Source organism: Bubalus kerabau, chromosome 19 (genome assembly GCF_029407905.1).
Source record: "Bubalus kerabau isolate K-KA32 ecotype Philippines breed swamp buffalo chromosome 19, PCC_UOA_SB_1v2, whole genome shotgun sequence".
Lineage (NCBI taxonomy): Eukaryota > Metazoa > Chordata > Mammalia > Artiodactyla > Bovidae > Bubalus > Bubalus kerabau.
In genome coordinates, this window is record NC_073642.1 from 55,667,843 (window position 1) to 55,687,313 (window position 19,471).

Sequence of the window (19,471 nt, forward strand, 5' to 3'; positions counted from 1 at the left end):
AACTGAAGCAACTAAGCAGCAGCAGCAGCAGGGACATCTACAAAGGTTTTTGTTTTCCTAACTCAGTCATGAATGATAGACCCTCTGTAAGTGCCTTCTTTTTTTATTGACATATTGATTGTCTCCCCACCCCCACGATGGAAGCTTCAGGGGGCAGGGACGTTGCTTTATTTGCTGCCTCATCCTCTACAGTCCATAGAGTCACAAAGAGTAGGACACAACGGAGCGACTGAGCATGCATGCACTTCTACACTTAGAACAGTGCCTGGCACATACCAACCACTCAGTGAATGTTTGTTACTCTCTCTTTTTCTGTTTTTGAACTCTTTATTTTGTATTAGGGTATAGCCAATTAACAGTGTTGTAATAGTTTCAGGTGAACAGTGAAGCAACTCAGCCATACATGTACATGTATCCATTTTCCCCGCAAACACCCCTCACATCTAGGCTGCCACAGAACACTGAGCAGAGCTCCATGTAGGACCTTGTTGGTTATCCATTTTAAATATAGCAGTGTGTACACGTCTATCCCAAACTCCTTGGTAAATGTTTTTTGAATGAGTGAGTGGGCTCAAGTAGTAAAACAGGAGGACACTCACTCCCAGCATCCAGAGGACAGGTGGAGCTGCTGTGGGGGAAGTGATGGGTGTCTGGGCACAAAGATGAGAATGAGAGCTGAAGTTTATTGGTACTAAGGAAGTAGCCATTGCAATGACAAAGGGACAGCTGCTCAGCCAGTCTTCTTTTCTGGACATCTGGGGGTCATTAAATCAAGTCTACAATTCTGGACTGCATGGCCAGTCTCACAATTCTGGATAGGACACCGTGGAATCCCTGGGCCCTGAGCAGAGTCCCCGGGGAGCAAAGCAAATGGCCCAGGGGGCTATCCATTGCCATTTTCTTCTCTGCTGCTCTGTTTGGGTGGGAAAAGGCACAGCTTGCATTTGAACTTGCTCTTTGCCTAAAGCCTAACATCCACACATCCAGCTTCTTGTCCCAGAATTTATAACCCAATATAGACGTTCGTGTAACCCTTGATGTCCTTAAATTTGTTGCTCCTCAGATTCGCTTGGATTTGCCTTTGGCCACTCTTGAAGGGGATAGTCTCCAGAGTGAGACTGGCTCTGTGATGGGGTTTGAGGACTCCAATGCTGCAGCAGAGAAAACAGACTGTCAGAAAACCATGGGATTATGATAACCTCAGAGCCCCTTTCTACTCAGAAGCCAGACTTCCCCTTGCCCTATGTCTAGAACAAAGGACAGTTCCACCCCGGGGATAAGATGGGAGGGAGAGTGGGCACTGCCAGCACTCACAGGACTCTCTGCTGTCTCCTGAAGAGACCACTTCCTTCCACAGTCAGCACACAGTCTTCAACCTGCTCCGAGAGGGGGTTTGAAAATACCACCTGTATAGAGAGCGGCTGGTTCACAACGGCTGCTCCTAAAACCTGAACAAGGAAATCCAGAGAGGAGAATTCATCAGACATTTATGGAGGGCACTATTCCCTAGATCTGCTTCCTAAAGAACTAGATTTCCATGGCCTGTGTTTTTCCAAGTATGGACAACTTAATGGATTGTCATTAACATTTTTAAAAAAATGAAATAGATCAGCACCACCAAACCAGCTCTTGAACAAAAGCTAAAAGATCTCTAGATAGGAAACACAGAAAAGGTTTATAAAAATGAATCCAAAACAACAAAGTAAATGGTAATGGGATCATATTTATCAATAATTACCTTAAATGTAAATGGGTTAAATGCTCCAACCAAAAGATAAAGACTGGCCGAATGGATACAAAAACAAGACCCCTATATATGCTGTCTACAAGAGACCCACCTCAAACCTAGGGACACATACAGACTGAAAGTGAGGGGCTGGAAAAAGATATTTCATGCAAATAGAGACCAAAAGAAAGAAGGAGTAGCAATACTCATATCAGATAAAATAGACTTTGAAATAAAGACTATGATAAGAGACAAAGAAGGACACTACATAATGATCAAAGGATCAATCCAAGAAGAAGATATAACAATTATATATGTGCCCAACCTAGGAGCATCTCAATACATAAGGCAAATGCTAACAAGTATGAAAGGGGAAATTAACAGTAACACAATTATAGTGGGGGACTTTAATACCCAACTCCTATGAATAGATCAACCAAACAGAAAATTAGCAAGGAAACACAAGCTTTAAATGATACAATGAACCAGTTAGACCTAATTTATATCTACAGGGAATTTCCCCCCAAAACAATAGATTTCACCTTTTTCTTAAGTGCACACAGAACATTCTCCAGGATAGATCACATCCTGGGCCCTAAATCTAGCCTTGGTAAATTTTTAAAAATTGAAATCATTCCAAGCATCTTTTCTGATCACAATGTGGTAAGATTAGATGTCAACCACAGGAAAAAAAATTACTAAAAACACAAACATATGGAGGCTAAACAAACGCTTCTGAATAACCAACAGATCATGGAAGAAATCAAAAATAAAATCAAAATGAAAATGAAAAACAACAATCCAGAACTTATGGGATTCAGTAAAAGCAGTGCTAAGAGGGAGGTTCATAGCCATACAAGCCTACCTCAAGAAACAAGAGAAGCATCAAATAAACAACCTAACTTTACACCTAAAGCAACTAAAAAAAGAAGAACAGAAGAACCCCAAAGTTAGTAAAAGGAAAGAAATAAAAATCAGAACAGAAATAAATTAAAAAGAAACAAAGGAGATTATAACAAAATCAACAAAACTAAAAGCTGGTTCTTTGAGATGATAAATGAAATAGACAGACTGTTAGCCAGACTCATCAAGTAAAAAAGGGAGAAGAATCAAATCAATAAAATTAGAAATGAAACTGGAGAAATCACAACAAACAACACAGAAATACAAAAGATCATAAGAGACTACTATGAGCAGTTATATGCCAATAAAATGGGCAACTTGGAAGAAATGGACAAATTCTTATAAAAGTATAACCTTCAAAAACTGAACCAGGAAGAAACAGAAAATCTTAACAGACCCATCAGAAGCACGGAAATCGACACTGTAATAACAACTATGCCAACAAACAAAAGCCCAGGACCAGACGGCTTCACAGCTGAATTCTACCAAAAATTTAGAGAAGAGCTAACACCTATCCTACTCAACCTCTTCCAGAAAATAGAAGAGGAAGGCAAACTCCCAAACTCATTCTAAGAGGCCGACATCTCCCTAATATCAAAACCAGACAAAGATGCCACCAAAAAAGAAAACTATAGGCCAATATCACTGACAAACATAGATGCAAAAATCCTCAACAAAATTCTAGCAAACAGAATCCAACAACATATTAAAAAGATCATACATCATGACCAAGTGGGCTTTATCCCAGAGATGCAAGGATTCTTCAATATATGCAAATCAATGTGATACACCATATTAACAAATTGAAAGATAAAAACCATATGATTATCTCAATAGGTGCAGAGAAAGCCTTTGACAAAATTCAACATCCATTTATGATAAAAACCCTCCAGAAAGCAGGCGTAGAAGGAACATACCGCAACATAATAAAAGCCATATACGACAAACCCACAGCAAACATTTTCCTCAATGGCAAAACATTGAAAGCATTTCCTCTAAAATCAGGAACAAGACAAGGGTGCCCACTCTCACCACTACTATTCAACATAGTTTTGGAAGTCTTAGCCACAGCAATCAGAGAAGAAAAATAAATAAAAGGAATCCAGATTGGAAAAGAAGAAGTAAAACTCTCACGGTTTGCAGATGACATGATCCTCTACATAGAAAACCCTAAAGATACCACCAGAAAATTGCTGGAGCTAATCAATGAATATAGTAAAGTTGTAGGATATAAAATTAATACACAGAAATCCCTTGCATTCCTATACACTAACAATGAAAAAACAGAAAGAAATTAAGGAAACAATCCCATTCACCATTGCAACAAAAAGAATGAAATACTTAGGAATAAATTTACCTAAAGAAACAAAAGACCTATATACAGAAAACTATAAAACACTTATGAAAGAAATCAAAGATGACACAAATAAATGGAGAAATATATCATGTTCATTGATTGGAAGAATCAATATAATGAAAATGAGTATACTACCCAAAGCAATCTATAGATTCAATGCAATCCCTATTAAGCTACCAGTGGTATTTTTCACAGAACTAGGACAAATAATTTCACCATTTGTATGGAAACACAAAAAACCTCGAATAGCCAGAAAGAAGAATGGAACTGGAGGAATCAACTTTCCTGACTTCAGACTATATTGCAAAGCTACAGTCATCAATACAGTATGGTACTGGCACAAAGACAGAAATAAAAATCAATGGAACAAAATAGCCCAGAGATAAATCCATGCAACTATGGACACTTTATCTTTGGCAAAGAGGGCAAAAATATACAATGGAGAAAAGATAATCTCTTTTACCAGTGGTGCTGGGAAAACTGGTCAACCACCTGTAAAAAAATGAAACTAGAACACTTTTTAACACCATACACAAAGATAAACTCAAAATGGATTAAAGATCTAAATGTAAGACCAGAAACTATACTCTTAGAGGGAAACATAGGCAGAACACTCTGACATAAATCACAGCAAGATCTTCAATGACCCACATCCCAGCAATTCTAATGAGGTGGATGAAATTGGAGCCTATTATACAGAGTGAAGTAAGTCAGAAAGAGAAACACCAATTCAGTATATTAATGTGTGTGTGTGTGTGTATATATATATATATATAGAGAGAGAGAGAGAGAGAGAGAATTGAGATGATAACGATGACCCTATATACAAGACAGCGAAAGAGACACAGATGTAAAGAACAGACTTTTGGACTATGTGGGAGAGGGTGAGGGTGGGATAATTTGGGAGAATACCATTGAAACATGTATATTACCATATGTAAACTAGAAGACCAGTGCAAGTTCGATGCATGAAGCAGGGCACTCAAAGCCGGTGCTCTGGGACAACCCAGAGGGATAGTATGGGGAGGGAGGTAGGAGGGGGGTTCAGGATGGGGGGCATTTTTGCACCTGTGGCTGATTCATGGTGATGTATGGCAAAAACCACCACAATATTGTAAAATAATTAGCCTCCAATTAAAATAATTAAATTAATTTTTTTAATGAAATAGAATAGAATATCAGTGTTTATCACACAAGATATTGTTATGTGAAACTTTTACTTCACTTACACATGTATGGACATTTGTGTAAAATATTTCTACTCAACCCATCGTATGGAAAGGTCTGATGACTCGGGAGTCTTCAGTAATATTTCCTCTGCTGCAAGGATTTCATTGAAATGTGAAATAAACAAGAGCTCCAAAGGAATCCCAGGAATAATTTGAGTGGGTAGGATCATTTGGGGACAGTTTTTGTTTTTTCTTTTCACGGTCTAACTCCATCCCTTCTCACCCTTTTATCTTCATTGGCTCAGTTTCTTTTCACACCAGTGTGGTCAAGGCCAGTGGATCATTCAGGGCTTAGAGAGAAGGAAGTAGCCTCAGGAAACTTGGAGGCACCTTTGGAAACCCTCCCTAAAATAGACTCCAGTGGCTGGGCTTGCCAGACGCACCCCACCAGGGGGCACCCCAGGCTCACTTGGCAGGATCTAGGGGGCTGCTTGGCCATGGGGAAACAGCACTGGCAGGAAGAGCCCTGTGAAGTCTCCCCACCAGAATGTCAGAGAAAGAGGAGTCCTCGGAGGCCATCTAGTCTAAGCCCATCATTGACAGTTCAAGATGCAGAAGCCCAGGGCTTGTCTAAGGATCCACAGCCAGGAAATAGCACATCAAACCTGAGCTGACCTTTATTCAGGCAGCACTCTTCCCCCACTCAGGATCCTCCCATTTGAGCCCAAGTTTCCTCATGTTGACCCTGGGGAAGGCCAACAGCAGGAGGAGACACAACAGAGGGGTCTTTCCCCAACCTCCCCATGGCAGTTGCTCAAGATGCACCCATAAGACCTCTCAGGGTACAAGAGGATGGAGACCTCATCCAGTGTTTTCTGATAAACCTGCTCCTGGTGGGGAGGTTCCTGGAGGCACCAGAAGAGGCAGGGGGAAGGAGGGGCTGCTCTCCTGAGCAAGCTCTCAGTGGTCTCTATCCCCCACCCTCAGTCAGTCCCAAGGAGCCCCCAGACCACATGCAGGGCTCTTGCCTACATTAATCACGATGCTGGGATAGGCTAAGGTGATGATCTTCTTCACCAGGATCTTTTCAGGACTGTTCTTCTCTTCACCCAGGGCACTGATGCGGATCAGCTTGTCTGTGGACAGGTACTGGCTGTACTGGGAATAGGTGATTTTGCAGGGATAGGTCTTTGCTAGGGAGAGAACACAGAATGAGGTGAGACTCGCTAGAGAAATCAGCTGGGCCTGGGTGGATCTGGGACCCTACTATGCAGAGGAGAGGCCGACCTTACTGAGCCCCCAATGAAGCAGGTACTCAGTTTTCTGTTGGAGGGGCTGAGAGGTGAAATGGCTTACCCAGGGTTATTCTACTAGTATGTGGGTGCACTGAGGCTCTAACCAAGGTCTGCTGCTGCTAAGTCACTTCAGTCGTGTCTGACTCTGTGCGACCCCATAGACGGCAGCCTACCAGGCTCCCCCATCCCTGGGATTCTCCAGGCAAGAACACTGAAGTGGGTTGCCATTTCCTTCTCCAATGCATGAAAGTGAAAAGTGAAAGTGAAATCGCTCAGTCGTGTCCGACTCTTCGAGACGCCATGGACTACAGCCTACCAGGCTCCTCTGTCCATGGGATTTTTTGCAGGCAAGAGTACTGGAGTGGGGTGCCATTGCCTCCTCAGAGGTCTGGAGGACTTCAAATCTCAGGCTTTCCTCACTAACCCAGCCCATATTCCTTGAGGTAATAAAGGAAGGATTGAGGAAAAGGAAGAGGTTAAAGGAAAGAAACGAGTAGAGGAGAGGGAGGAAGAGGGAAGAAAGGAAGGAGGAGGACTATGTGCTGGAGGAGACACTAGACAGACAATTCTCACAGGGATCTGCCCTCAAACCCTTGGCTGGCTTGACCCCCCTTATGGCATTTCCATAAGCTACTCTGTGTTCATGCCCATACCCAGAGCCCATACCTTCTTCAGGACAGAGTGTGATGTAGGCTGTGTCCTGCCAGAATGGGAGCAGGGGGCTGCCGTCATGCAGCAGAGACTGGGCACTCAGGTTCACTCTGAGGTCCTTGAACTGGGGCGACATGTTGAGGGCCAGCAGGACAAACCTTATGTCCTGGCCCATGTCAGGCGAGTCAAGCAGCTGGAATTTCAGGGAGACCTGGACAACATCACTGGGCTGGAGAGAAGGAGTAGCCAGGCTCCGTGGACTGTCACTCAGTGGCACGGACCTAGGTTGCGATTCTGCTCGGAGGGAGCCTGGGGACCTTCCAGCCTTCAGCTTCTGAAGAGCCTTCAGAAACACCTGCCTCTCCTGGAGAGAACCTGGGAGGGCAGAACACAGCACCAGTGCCCTCATTTCAAATTCCACCACCTGAGACTCTCCGTCTGAGGCTTTCTCTGCCACCAGAGCTGACTCACCTCATGCATGGAGCAGACTGAAAGCGCTAGGAAATTTACGCCCCCAAGAGCAGCCCTCAACCCCTGACCAAAAAGAGTTGGTGGATAAATAGCCTAGGCCCCTTGCCTCCTGGGTGGGATAAATCTGCAGTATTGTTCTACACTTTATACTAAATCTCTGATAGGATTGCCAAATTTAGCAAATAAAAATACAGGGCAGTTTAATTTGAATTTCAGATTAACAACAAATGATTTGGCCACAGTGAGACCACAGCATTCTTCATCCTACATTTTCTCAGCCACCCCACTGACAGGGACCCCAGCAGACTGAGCCCCAGCCACCCACCCACAGTGCTAACAGGCCTGACAAGGCTCCCGGTATTGGCTTGCTCCCCTTCCTCATCTCACTTGCTCATTCTCCTTCCCTCCTGTAGCTTTTAAATCTCCTCACTGATAAACCACTTGTCCTTGAAGTGATCCCCAGTGAAGATAGCCACAGAGAGAATTGAGGTGGAGGGATGGATTGCCAGTACCCTGGATGTGTTCAATGCTGTCTCTTAGGCTTGGACTCTGGGCCTTCTCTGTGTTGGCCCTAAAGGCCCACATAGACAAACACAAACACGCACTTTATGGCACTTCCAGGAATCTCAGGTGCTACTGCCACCAGCCCATACAGTCCTGATTCACTCTTGCTCAAATCCTGCCCCTCTCCCTGCTTCTGGCCCTCTTAGACTGCATATTTTTGCTTGGCTCCCTAGTAGTCGAAACTGGTGGTTGGTCTCAGTTTCCAGGAATCAGTCCACAGCTGACTGACATAGATGCCCCTTGCCCCACTGGCTTGGGTCAGAAGACCCTGCCAGGGATCCCATTTCTCAGAACCATCCTCTGCACGGTGTGGGTGTGGGAGTGAACATTTGGCCTTAGATCGGCTGCGGTGCTAGCTGTGGTCTGGCCTGTCCTCCAAACACCCAATAAAACACGAATCAAACAATAAGTTATATGAAATTAATAAAATTAATTAGTAGGAAAGAGTTTACTCAATCTCCTGCCCTCTTCAGTTCGATTTTTCAGGAAAGCATGGGCAAGGAGGTCATATACTATTGCTATATGATGGCTGTCGATGGCCCTGCAATCCACGTGAATATCTTGCAGAGGGTGCTCACTGCCTGTGGGGAGTGGGGTGGGGAGGGACATGAGGAAGCGAGGCAATGGGGACCCCAACTAGGCCCTTAAACCTGAAGGGCTGAGGAGACAGTGGGCCTGGGTTCCGGCTCCCCTACTGCAGAGGACTGTCCCAGCTGGCAGAGAGGTTCCCTGGGGTCTTGGGGAAGGTGCCTACAGGACTTGGATTCTGCAGGGGCCTGGCTTGGTCATACCTTCTGCATACTTGTAGTTTTCCGTGATGTCATCCCGCTCATCACTCTGGATGCTCTTGGTGCTAATAAAATTACCAACAGTACTGGTGTCCTGGTGAAGTTTCTGCTCCTTCCCTCCAAAGACCAGCCAGGCCATACAGTCAGCATTCACCATGGAGAAGGCAAAGGCTGTGTCGTAGTTCAGATCCACCTCTCCTTCTTTGATGGCTCTGACGGAGGCAGGGCCGCAGCAGTAGAGGCCTGACGGGGAACAGAGGGGCCTCGGTGGGCTGTGGCTGCAGGGCTGGGTGGGGGTGGGGGCTGTTTCTGTGGCACTGGGCTCTGCCTGTCCTCCTGAGAGTCTCACCATTGCTTGTCTCCTGAGGTGTAGCATCCAGTACCTGCCAGCCTCCGAATCCAGGTGGGAGGTCGTTCCGTGCCATCCAGCATTCATTCCAGACGTGGAAATTCCTGAGGCAGAAGCCAGAGGAGTGGGTGTCAGGTGAAGCTGAGGGAGAGTTGGTGGTGCTCGAGTTCTTTCTGGAGTAAGGCAGGGGATGATGAGTGATGGACAGCTAGATAGAAAGTCAGGGTGCTGCAGGCCTGTGCACCTCTGTGGGAGGCAGGTGACCACCCTTCCTCCTGTGAGCCTTAGCTTGCCCAGAAAGGAGCTTTCCTCTCTTTGTAAAGAGTGAAGGTTCCAGAGCCAATGGAAACCCTTCACTCTCCCTCAGAAGACTCTCGTAGCCCTTTCTTGTGTCTGCTGTCCACTCACAGAGGCGGTCACCGGCTCACCTTTGTGTCCAGAGGTGAGACTTCAGGCCATCTGTGATCAGAGCCACAGGTTGAGTATTAAATGAAGGAGGTGAAAAAGAGGAAAACTCCCTCAGGGCAGAGAGCTCCTGTGATGTGATATATTAAACTCAGAAGATGGTTGTATTTGTGTTTAGCTGCTTCTCAGCCTTAGGGTTGGGGATACCAAGCCTCAGGGCTGGTGAAATAGGGGTGGTGCATGGGAGGGTAGTAGGCTCATGCGGTTTGACCCAGAAAGAGATGTCTCTCACCAGACACTGTCCTTCTTCTTATTCTCCAAAATCCTGCCTGTGTTGTCATAATACTCATCAATGATCAGGTTTCCGTCTGTGTCGTGGCCAGAGTTGAAGTTGGTGATCACTCGGGTGGGGATCCCCAGGCACCTCATCACTGTAGAAAGGGCAGAAATCTCCTGTGGGCCATGGATTCCTAGGCTTAGCGCTCTCGACTCAGGGAAATCATACACTTGGCAGGCAGGAGCTGTCTGGGACACCAGGTTGGCGACCCGTCCGACCTTCCTCCCCACCTTCCTGAGCTCCTCTCCCTAAGGCTTCGCACAAAGGTGAGAGCTTGTCTGCTTTCTCAGACAAGCTCTCCTAGGGCCAACAGAGGGTCTTGCAGGTTTTGGGTTTCCCTGCCCTAGCCAGCAAGGTGGCAGAGGCAGGTCCCTTGGCAAAACTCAGTAGCCTGACTTGTCTCACTTCCCTCCTGGCCATAAATCTCTATCTTCAAACCAAATAGCTGAAATTTTTTCCCTCCTGTGGTAAAGATTAAGACCATCAGATTCTTAGGCAAAGGGCTCTGCTGCTTGGATTTCCCCTTCTGTGTGGTTGTACTGTCTTGGAAGCTCATTAAGGAAAGTATTTATAGATACAGCCAGGAAGTCAAGGAGGCTGTAACAAAGGCTAGAAAAGTGAGAATCTATGCCTAATGGAGAAATTCTTAAAAGAAGGTAGAATGCTGTCTTTATGATTTTTCTTGTCATTAAATAACTAGCATGAAATATATTGCTCCCTAAAAATCTTTCACCAAGTAATTTTAGCATTCCTGATCATCTTTGCCTGAATTAATGCTATGCTCAACCTTGATTGTGTGTCCAACACACAATCAGTTGTGTCCAACTCTTTGCGACCCCATGGATTGTAGCCCACCAGGCTCCTCTGTCCATGGTATTCTCCAGGCAAGAATACTGGAGTGGGTAGCCATTCTCTTCTCCATGGTGGTACCAAAATGGTTATATTCTAACAGTATCATTTTTTCCATATGTATTAGCTGGCATTCTTCTATAAAGAAAAGCATTTAAATCTCCCTCTCCCATTTTTTTGGTATTGTTATGAAGTGAAGTGAGTCACTCAGTCATGTCTGACTCTTTGAGACCTCATGAACTGTGGCCTGCCAGGCTCCTCTGTCCATGGAATTCTACAGGCAAGAATACTGGAGTGGGTTGCCATTCCCTTCTCCAGATCTTCCCAACCCAGCGATCGAACCCAGGTCTCCCGTGGCTCCTGCATTGCAGGCAAATTCTTTACCATCTGAGCCACCAGGGAAGACTGGTATTGCTATACCTCTTAGAATCTGTCTCAAGGTGGGAAAACAGAAATTGATCTACAGAGATGTCCATCACAGCATTAAAGTTAAAAAAATATATGAACCCACTGTATTGTTATTGGTTCATATACTTTTTTAAACTTTAGCAGAGGTTATTTTCAGACATTTGCTTGGTTTCTAATTTTTTCCCCTATTGTAATTAATGCTGTGATAGACATCTCTGTAGATCAATTTCTGTTTTTCCCCCTTGAGACAGATTCCAAGAGGTAAAATGACTGAGTCAAAAAATAGAGATATTTCTAATAGTTCTTCAAAAATACCACTTTCATTTTAAAATGTTTAGAATTTTTAGTTTAGATACTTATTTATAATAAGCGTTTAATTGCTTATAGATTTTAGTTTAGGGTCCTTCTTTGGCACAAAGCCTTTCCAGGCTTGGGGGGGGATACATCCCTGGATGCAGCCCAGGAAGGGGAGGAGAGAAGCCCAAAGGAGAGCCATGCACTTCCCTGGAGTGGCAGGTCTGCACAGGGCCAAGGAACAAGGGTGGGGAGTGAGCACAGCTGACAGTGAATTGTAGGTGGAGGTGACACAGGACCACCCCAGAGAGTAGGCTGAAGGTGGGAAAAGCTGCCACTGAAGGAACATGAGACAGCAGTGAGGCAAGAGCATATGAGGCAAGAGCGTGACTCAAGAGCATTACCGTGGGCACATTAATGCTAAGATTACAGGAGGGTGGATAACACTTAATGGTATTAAGAGCACTTGCCAAAGAGGGGTGGTCAGAGAGAGCAGGGAGCAAGCCTCCGTTCCTCACCCTGATTGCTAAATTCATGAAGTGTCAGCGGTGGTGTCAGCTGCTGCTGGACGTGGCCAGATAGGCGCTTTCCTACCCTAGCACAGGTCAGTGGTCTCATGGCACTCTGAGTTCCCTACTACACATGGTATATGGCATTTAACGATTTGTTTATGAGTCTCTCCTCCTGAGGGCAGGGATTGTGTGATAGTCATCTTTATCATTATATAACCATTAACAATACAAGGCAGGCCTGTTCTGCAGAAACGTGGGTGCATCTTTGCTGGAAGAGTGAATGAATGTCTCGACTCTTCTGTCCATTTTGACAATTTCCAACTGAAGGCTGTGTGCTGTGCTGTGGATACCAAGCTTGGCTTTCCACAGAGCATAAGCTTTGAGCGGTAATGGGTCTGCGCTAATCCATTCTCACCATTTCCTCATCATGCGTCATGAGAGGACTGGGATAGGGGACAATAGCTGTCATAGTGAGGCAACAGAGGGACAAGAATGGCTCTCTACTCTGGGAGGAGGCCAAGACTTCAGCTTCAGTGTCACACAAAGGAAGCAGTGTTCAGACCTGCACAGTCATGCACGTACATGTTTCACAGGGTTTTCCCTCTCTGTCCTGCTTTCTCTGTCCCCCAGCAAAGGGCTTCTGTTGTGGCTTCATCTCTCACTCTGTGCCAATGACTCCTAAATTTGAAACTTGAGCCTACATGGAGACCTTGCTGTCACTAAGCACATCCCCAAGTGAGCTTGTCTTCCATTCTTGGCTAGCTTCCTTGCCAGTTGATGACATCATCATCCTTTTAGGTGCCAGGAATGATGCCAAGCACTGCCCAGGCATAATCTCACTTAATCCCCTCCACAACCTTGTGATTATTCCACCTTTGAAGAGGAAAAACCTGAAGTTTAGAGTGGTTGAGATCACATGGCAGCAAGAGAAAAGCCATGGCAAGATTTAAACCCCCGTATCTCTAATCTCAGAGCCTCCCAGTGTTAACCACAAGCCTTCCTTACAACTTCACTAACCATTGCAACTTCACTACACATCCCAGCAACGTGTTGTTCTCAATGTGTTTTCCTTTGTGAAGTCTTCACCGATTACTCCATGCCCACTCATCCTCCTTCCTGTGCTTTCACTTAATTCCAGCCACCAATGCCACACATCTGATCACTGCATGAAGCTCTCTGTGATCTCATATACTTGTCCTATCTTGTCAGCTAGATTACAAATTGCCCTAGAGTAGGGCTCAGATCAAATACTTTTCTTGCATTTCTTCATCCCCAGCATAGTGCTGGCCAGAGTAGATGCTCATTAAATTTGTGTTGAAATGAGTTTTCTTTAGCCTCACTTCTGCAGACTGTCAGTCCTGATGACTCACAATTTGATGTGAGTCTCAGGTGACTTTGTATCTGAGATTTTCATTGATAATTTGGGAGCTGAATCCCTCATAAAAGAAAAACCACTGTGGGGTGTGCGTGTGCTTGTGCACGCACCTCCATGCACATTCACACAGCAATGCTTAGACAAAGATGGACAAGATCTCAGAGTCAGGAAAGGTCGATAGAGTTCCTGAGGTATATTACACCACACGACACTCTTGGTATTAATTACTATGTCTCTTCGCTTAGCCATTTGGCGCTCATTCAGTGACAAATGTAAAGCCCCTGTGGTAAACCAGGCAGTGGTTCTGATGCTTACACAAAGACATAAGACCATCCTGCCTTCGAGGAGCACAGCTTCACTTCTGACCAGCTGGGGACCCTGTCCTGATGGTGTGGTTAAAACATGGACTCTGTTTCAGGACTGGCCATGAAGGCTTCCCACCAGTTCTTCTCTCCTCTGCACCGCCATGTGGAAATGTGGCTCCAATTTTATAAGAGAAATCAGTGCAGAGTTTAAGCTCAATTTATCAAAATTCATTTGGTCTGCCTTGCTGCCACACTTCCATGGCATATACTGATGAATACAGTCAGAGCCCCAAGTAATAGAATTAATTGCATTTAAGTGTGATGACTTTTAGCATATTTTTGTTTCACCCTGGATTCATTAAGCTTCCACATGGTAAAAACATCATTTCCTGTTCCTCCTCCCATGCCTTTAACTGTCCCTTATAACCGAGATGGTAATATTGCTTGGTTTTTCAGATATGCCATCACAAAATCAAACAATTCTCTCTTGTCTCCAATGACAATGAAACCTAAAACTTCTCTTAAAAATAGTGTATTTTTTTTAATGTAAAAAAGCAAGAAGGTATGACTCAAAATGAGAAAAAGTGCCTATCGAACTAGATCCACAAAGGACAGATATAAGGGAATTAGCTGACAAGGACCTTAAAGCATCTATTTTAAATACTATCAGTAAGTCTAGAAAAATGGTATAGATGACCTTACTTGAAAGCAGAAATAGAGACACAGGCATAGAGAGCAAATATATGGATACCAAGGGGAAAGGAAGGGTAGGATGAGTTGGGAGATTGGAATTGACATATATACACTACTATGTATAAAATAGATAACTATTGAGAACCTACTGTATAGCACAGGGAATTCTGCTCTGTGCTCTGAGGTGACCTAAATGGGAAAGAAATTTTTTTTAAAAGGTGGGGGACATGGGCTTCCCTGGTGGCTCAGATGGTAAAGAATCTGCCTGCAATGTGGGAAACCTGGGTTGGTCCCTGGGTGGAAAAGAACCCCAAGAGAAAGGAATGGCTGCCTACTCCAGTATTCTTGCCTGGAGAATTCCATGGACAGAGGCTACAGTTCATGGGGTCGCAAAGAGTCAGACACGACTGAGAGACTAACACTTTCACTTTTCACTCATGTGTATACATATGGCTGATTCATTTTGATGTACAGCAGAAACTGACACAACAGTGTAAAGCAACTGTACTCCAATTTAAAAATATCAGTATGCTCAGTAGGAGGTAAAGGAAAACAAGGACATAAAAGAGAAATAGAAGACAGAAAAAGACCCAATGGAACTTCTAAAGATGAAAAAATATATAATACAAAAAATGTACTGGAAAAATATCGCACAAAGATAAAAATATATTTTTTGTAAGAACACATTCAAATACCATACTACATATCAAACACATCAAAACTGTTTCCCTATTGTAGAAGGAGGTGAATAAGAATGGGTTATGAGATAAAAGGGGGAAATCAATTAGTAAATAATCTTTTTAAAGAGGGATTTGAAGCAGACCTATTATGATAAATGCCATGAAATGAAGAATATGATTAATTGAAACCTAAATACTCCAAGGGAAAAAGGAGGGAAGTAAAATAAAATAGTGGTGAAGAGGGAGCTTCCCTGGTGGCTCAGTGCTAAAGAATCCGCCTGCTAATGCAGGAGACACGGGTTCAATTCCTGGTCTGGGGAGATCCCATGCCACGGAGCAACTAAGCCCGTGCATCACAACTTCTGCGGCCATGAGCCACAACTACTGAAGCCCACATGCCCTACAGCCTGTGCTCTGCGACAAGAGAAGCCACCACAATGAAAAGCCCGCACGTCACATCTAGAGAAAGGCCTACTCAGCGACAAAGACCCAGCACAGCCAAAGGAGAACTAAAGTCAGCTGGATGGCTAGAAACAACTTTTGAACAAGACCCAGCTTGACCTATGGAGCCTAAGAGCTAGGGATTAAAACAGTATCAGGCCAGTGATCATAGCAGCACTATTGACAATAGCCAAGACAGGAAGCAACTTAAATGTCCATTGACAGATGACCAGATAAAGAAGATGTGTTGACATAAGACTTCTAAGCTGTACCCAGATTCCTGAACCACAAAAACTGTGAGATAGTAAAAATTGTTTTCAACTTAAAAAAAAAGAAAAAAGATGGGACTTCCCTGGTCCAGGGGCTAAGACTCCCCACTTCCAATGCAGGGTTCTGTCCCTGATCAGGGAATTAAAATCTCATATGCCACAACTAAAGATCCTGCATGCTGCAACAAAGATAGAAGATCCTATGGGCTGCAGCCAAGACCCAGTCCAGCCAAATAAGTAAATAAATATATATTTTTTAAAGATGTGGTGTGTGTATATAATGGAATATCACTCAGCCATACAAAGAAATGAAAAATGCCATTTGCAGCAACATGGATGGACCTAGAGATTATCATACTAAGTGAAATAAGTCAGAAAGACAGGGACATTAACTAAGGTTCCATCTCTGAGAGGTAATGGTAGTTGCTCAGTCGTGTCTGACTCTTTGCAACCCCATGACTGCAGCCCGCCAGGCTCCTCTGTCCATGGAATTCTCCAGGCAAGAATACTGGAGTGGGTTGCCATCCTCTTCTCCAGGGGATCTTCCAGACCCAGGGATTGAACCCAGGTCTCCCACATAGCATCAGATTCTTTACTGTCTGAGCCACCAGAAGCCTCACCTCTTTGAGAGGTGTGCTTAGTTGCTAAGTCGTGTCCAACTCTTGCAACCCCATAGACTGTAGCCTGCCAGGCTCCTCTGTCCATGGGATTCTCCAGGCACGAATACTGGAGTGGGTGGCCACTTCCTTCTTGAGAGGTAAGGGCTCAGTAAAAACAATGAGATTAGAGTTACTATATTGAAATGGAGATAGTGAGGCATGTTATAGAGGCCACTATATAAGCGAGTGAGAAGAAATCTTAGATGACTTCTAACCCAGGGATGTTTCTGTTTTCAGCAGAGGACTCCACATGAGAACCAGATCATAAGTGGGGATCCAACATATAAAAGATGGACACATGGGGTAGTTTGGGGTGATGAGAGGAGGGCCCAGCCCTAAGCTCACAGCCTCCTCATCTCCCAGGCTGTTTCCCACCACCCTCCTCTGTGGCTCCAGGCCCCGGACCCTCCTTTACAGAGGGTCCATAGGTCTGCCCAAGGCTCGCTGCCCCCACTCCATGCCCTGCAGCTGTGGGCAGGAACAGACCAGGCACATCCCCAGGATGCCTGACTTTTCTTTTGTAAACAACTTTGCTGAGATATAATCCACATACCACAAAATTCACCCTTTTAAAGTGTACAATTCAGTGGTGTGTGGTATATCCACAGGTTGTGTAACAATCTCCACATCTAATCCCAGACCATTTCATCACCTCTGAAAGGCCCTCCGTGCCCGCTAGCTGTCACTTCCCATTCTCCCACCCCTCTAGCCCTCAGCAACTGCAAAATGACTCTCTGTCTCTATAAATTTGCCTGTTCTGGGCATTTCACATATTTGGAATCATACAATAGGTGACACCTGGCTTTGGGGAGAATTTTCAGGTCACAGGACATCGCTGTTCTCTCCGTTCCTTTGTTACAGAGCAAGGCATCCAGGCTACTTCACAGACCTCGGGGCTGAGGGGCCTAGCCTTGTCACAGGAGTGGATAGCCAGGACAGGAAATGCCTGATGACTGAGACAGAGAACTGTGGAGCAGCCAGCCCTGAGCACCGGAGGGAGGGAAGGTCAGGGATTTCTCTGAAATTCCCAAAGTAACAGCCAACTAAATTGATGTCAAGGAACCATCTATCCAAAAAATTTTAATCATATCTTTGATGCATGCAAAGTCTCTTTTTTTGTGTGATTTTTCTTTAGGAAGTAGAAGTCAGTATGCTGATGTTATTTTTTTAAATACAATATGGGATTTCCTTGGTGGTCCAGCAGTTTCCACTGCCAGGAGTGTGGATTTGATCTCTGGTCAGGGAACTAAGATCCCACAAGCTGCGTTTGGCAGCAAATATATATATATAAATACAGAGATGAGAGAAGAGGCCCTTGAACAGATTCCAGTTTCAGAAAAAAAAGGAAACACAGGGAGGCAGAGCTGCAGAGGGGAGTATGCACATCTAATTAGATGAGTTCCATGGTCACCTTAAGCCTCAGTTTTCTCATCTGCAAAATGACAGTAATATCCACCTGAGGTGTCTGTGAGCATCAGGAAGTGCCCAGCATGTGCCTTCAGCACAGGGGATGCTGATTAAATGGCAGCTGCTGACATGATTCATGCAGCAGTATAGTCTAGTGGTTAAAGCCACCATACCTGAATGTGGGACTAGCTTTGCCACTCAATTTCCTCATCAGTAAAATGGAGATAATGATAGAACCTATCTCTGAAGGTCATTTGGGGAATCAAATTAGGTGATCCTAGTTAGAACTTACTGCCATCATGATAAATTAGTTTTAGGACATTTTCATCTCTGCAATAAGACCCCTGTGATGCCCATTTATCGTTAATCCCCACTTCCATTCCCCACCCCAGGCAACCACTAATCTGCTGTCTGTCTCTATAAATGTGCCTTTTTTGGACATTTTATATAAATGAAATCATTCAATAAGAAAAAAAAAAGAACTTATTGATTGTTCACTGTAGCCTGGCATTTTTCTAAGCACCCTCCATGTATGAACTCAGTCATTCCTTCCAATAACCTTATGAGGTAGGTACTATTAATTTCCCCATCATATGCCTGAGGAAACTGAGGCACAAGTTAAACGACTTGTCCAAGATCACTCAGTCACTTAATGGTAGTACTAGTATTTGAACTCAAGTGTCACCATTATTCTAGGCTGTCAAGGTTTTAGCACAATGCCTGGCACCAATAAAGTCTCTAATAAATGTCAGCTATTGTGACTGTTAAAGAATAACAATAATAATTTTTAACAACATGTTTTGGCAACTGTATTGGGTTAAAGAGTCTGACTAAATCCTTGACATTTAGTGGAGGATTGAAGCTGGGTGTTACCCATCTTTGTAACCAAGATTGTTAGAAGCACAGTGCCTAACACAGGATAAGGACTCAAGAAGCGTTGCTGGATGAAATGATGAGTGCTCCAAACTGATAGACATATTTATCAATATACAGCATGGTGGCCCTGTCAGGGAGGGCTGGTGTTGTTGAGCTGCAGGTGAGCCAGCCACACTTGACCAACTTGGCCCAACCCTTTGCTTCCAGGGTCACTAAAGGGCCATGATACTCATAAAAATTTTAATTGGTCTGCTCTCATTGCATCATCTCCATTCACTCTCTCACCACCCAGTTCCAGACAACCACACCCAAACACCTCTCCCTCTGTACCTTGCCCATTAGACTCTAGGCTTTTCCAATCCCAGGAAGACTCCCTCTCTGTCATATACAAGATTATTCCATTCTCTGCCTTCAGTCTTGTGCCTGCTCCCTGGATGACTCAGACATCCTAGTTCACCCTGACGTCTGTGACTCTGGGCATCAAAGCTGTCAAATTTCTGGCTTCTAACCCCTAGGCCAGGGGTCGTTGAAGGTCAGGAAGGGCGGCGGTGAGGAGATACCCGTCATCCAAGATAAGGAGCAGTGGCTGCACTTTGCTGGAGCAGCCGTGAAGAGATACCCCACGCCCAAGGTAAGAGAAACCCAAGTAAGATGGTAGGTGTTGCAAGAGGGCATCAGAGGGCAGACA

The 19,471-nt window shown here is 44.6% G+C and overlaps 1 protein-coding gene across 1 annotated transcript in view; it reads right to left on the minus strand.

Annotated features, from left to right (window-relative positions):
• Nucleotides 1-347: 347 nt before the first annotated feature.
• TGM5 (transglutaminase 5) overlaps nt 348-19,471 on the minus strand; it is a 33,799-nt gene continuing 14,675 nt past the window's right edge. The window contains exons 7-12 of the mRNA XM_055556487.1: nt 9,971-10,109; nt 9,274-9,377; nt 8,928-9,167; nt 6,188-6,348; nt 1,315-1,448; nt 348-1,151 (exon numbers count right to left, since the gene is read on the minus strand). Coding sequence (XP_055412462.1) covers nt 1,004-1,151; nt 1,315-1,448; nt 6,188-6,348; nt 8,928-9,167; nt 9,274-9,377; nt 9,971-10,109 — 926 coding nt within the window. The 3' untranslated portion in view covers nt 348-1,003. The remainder of the gene's footprint in view (nt 1,152-1,314; nt 1,449-6,187; nt 6,349-8,927; nt 9,168-9,273; nt 9,378-9,970; nt 10,110-19,471) is intronic.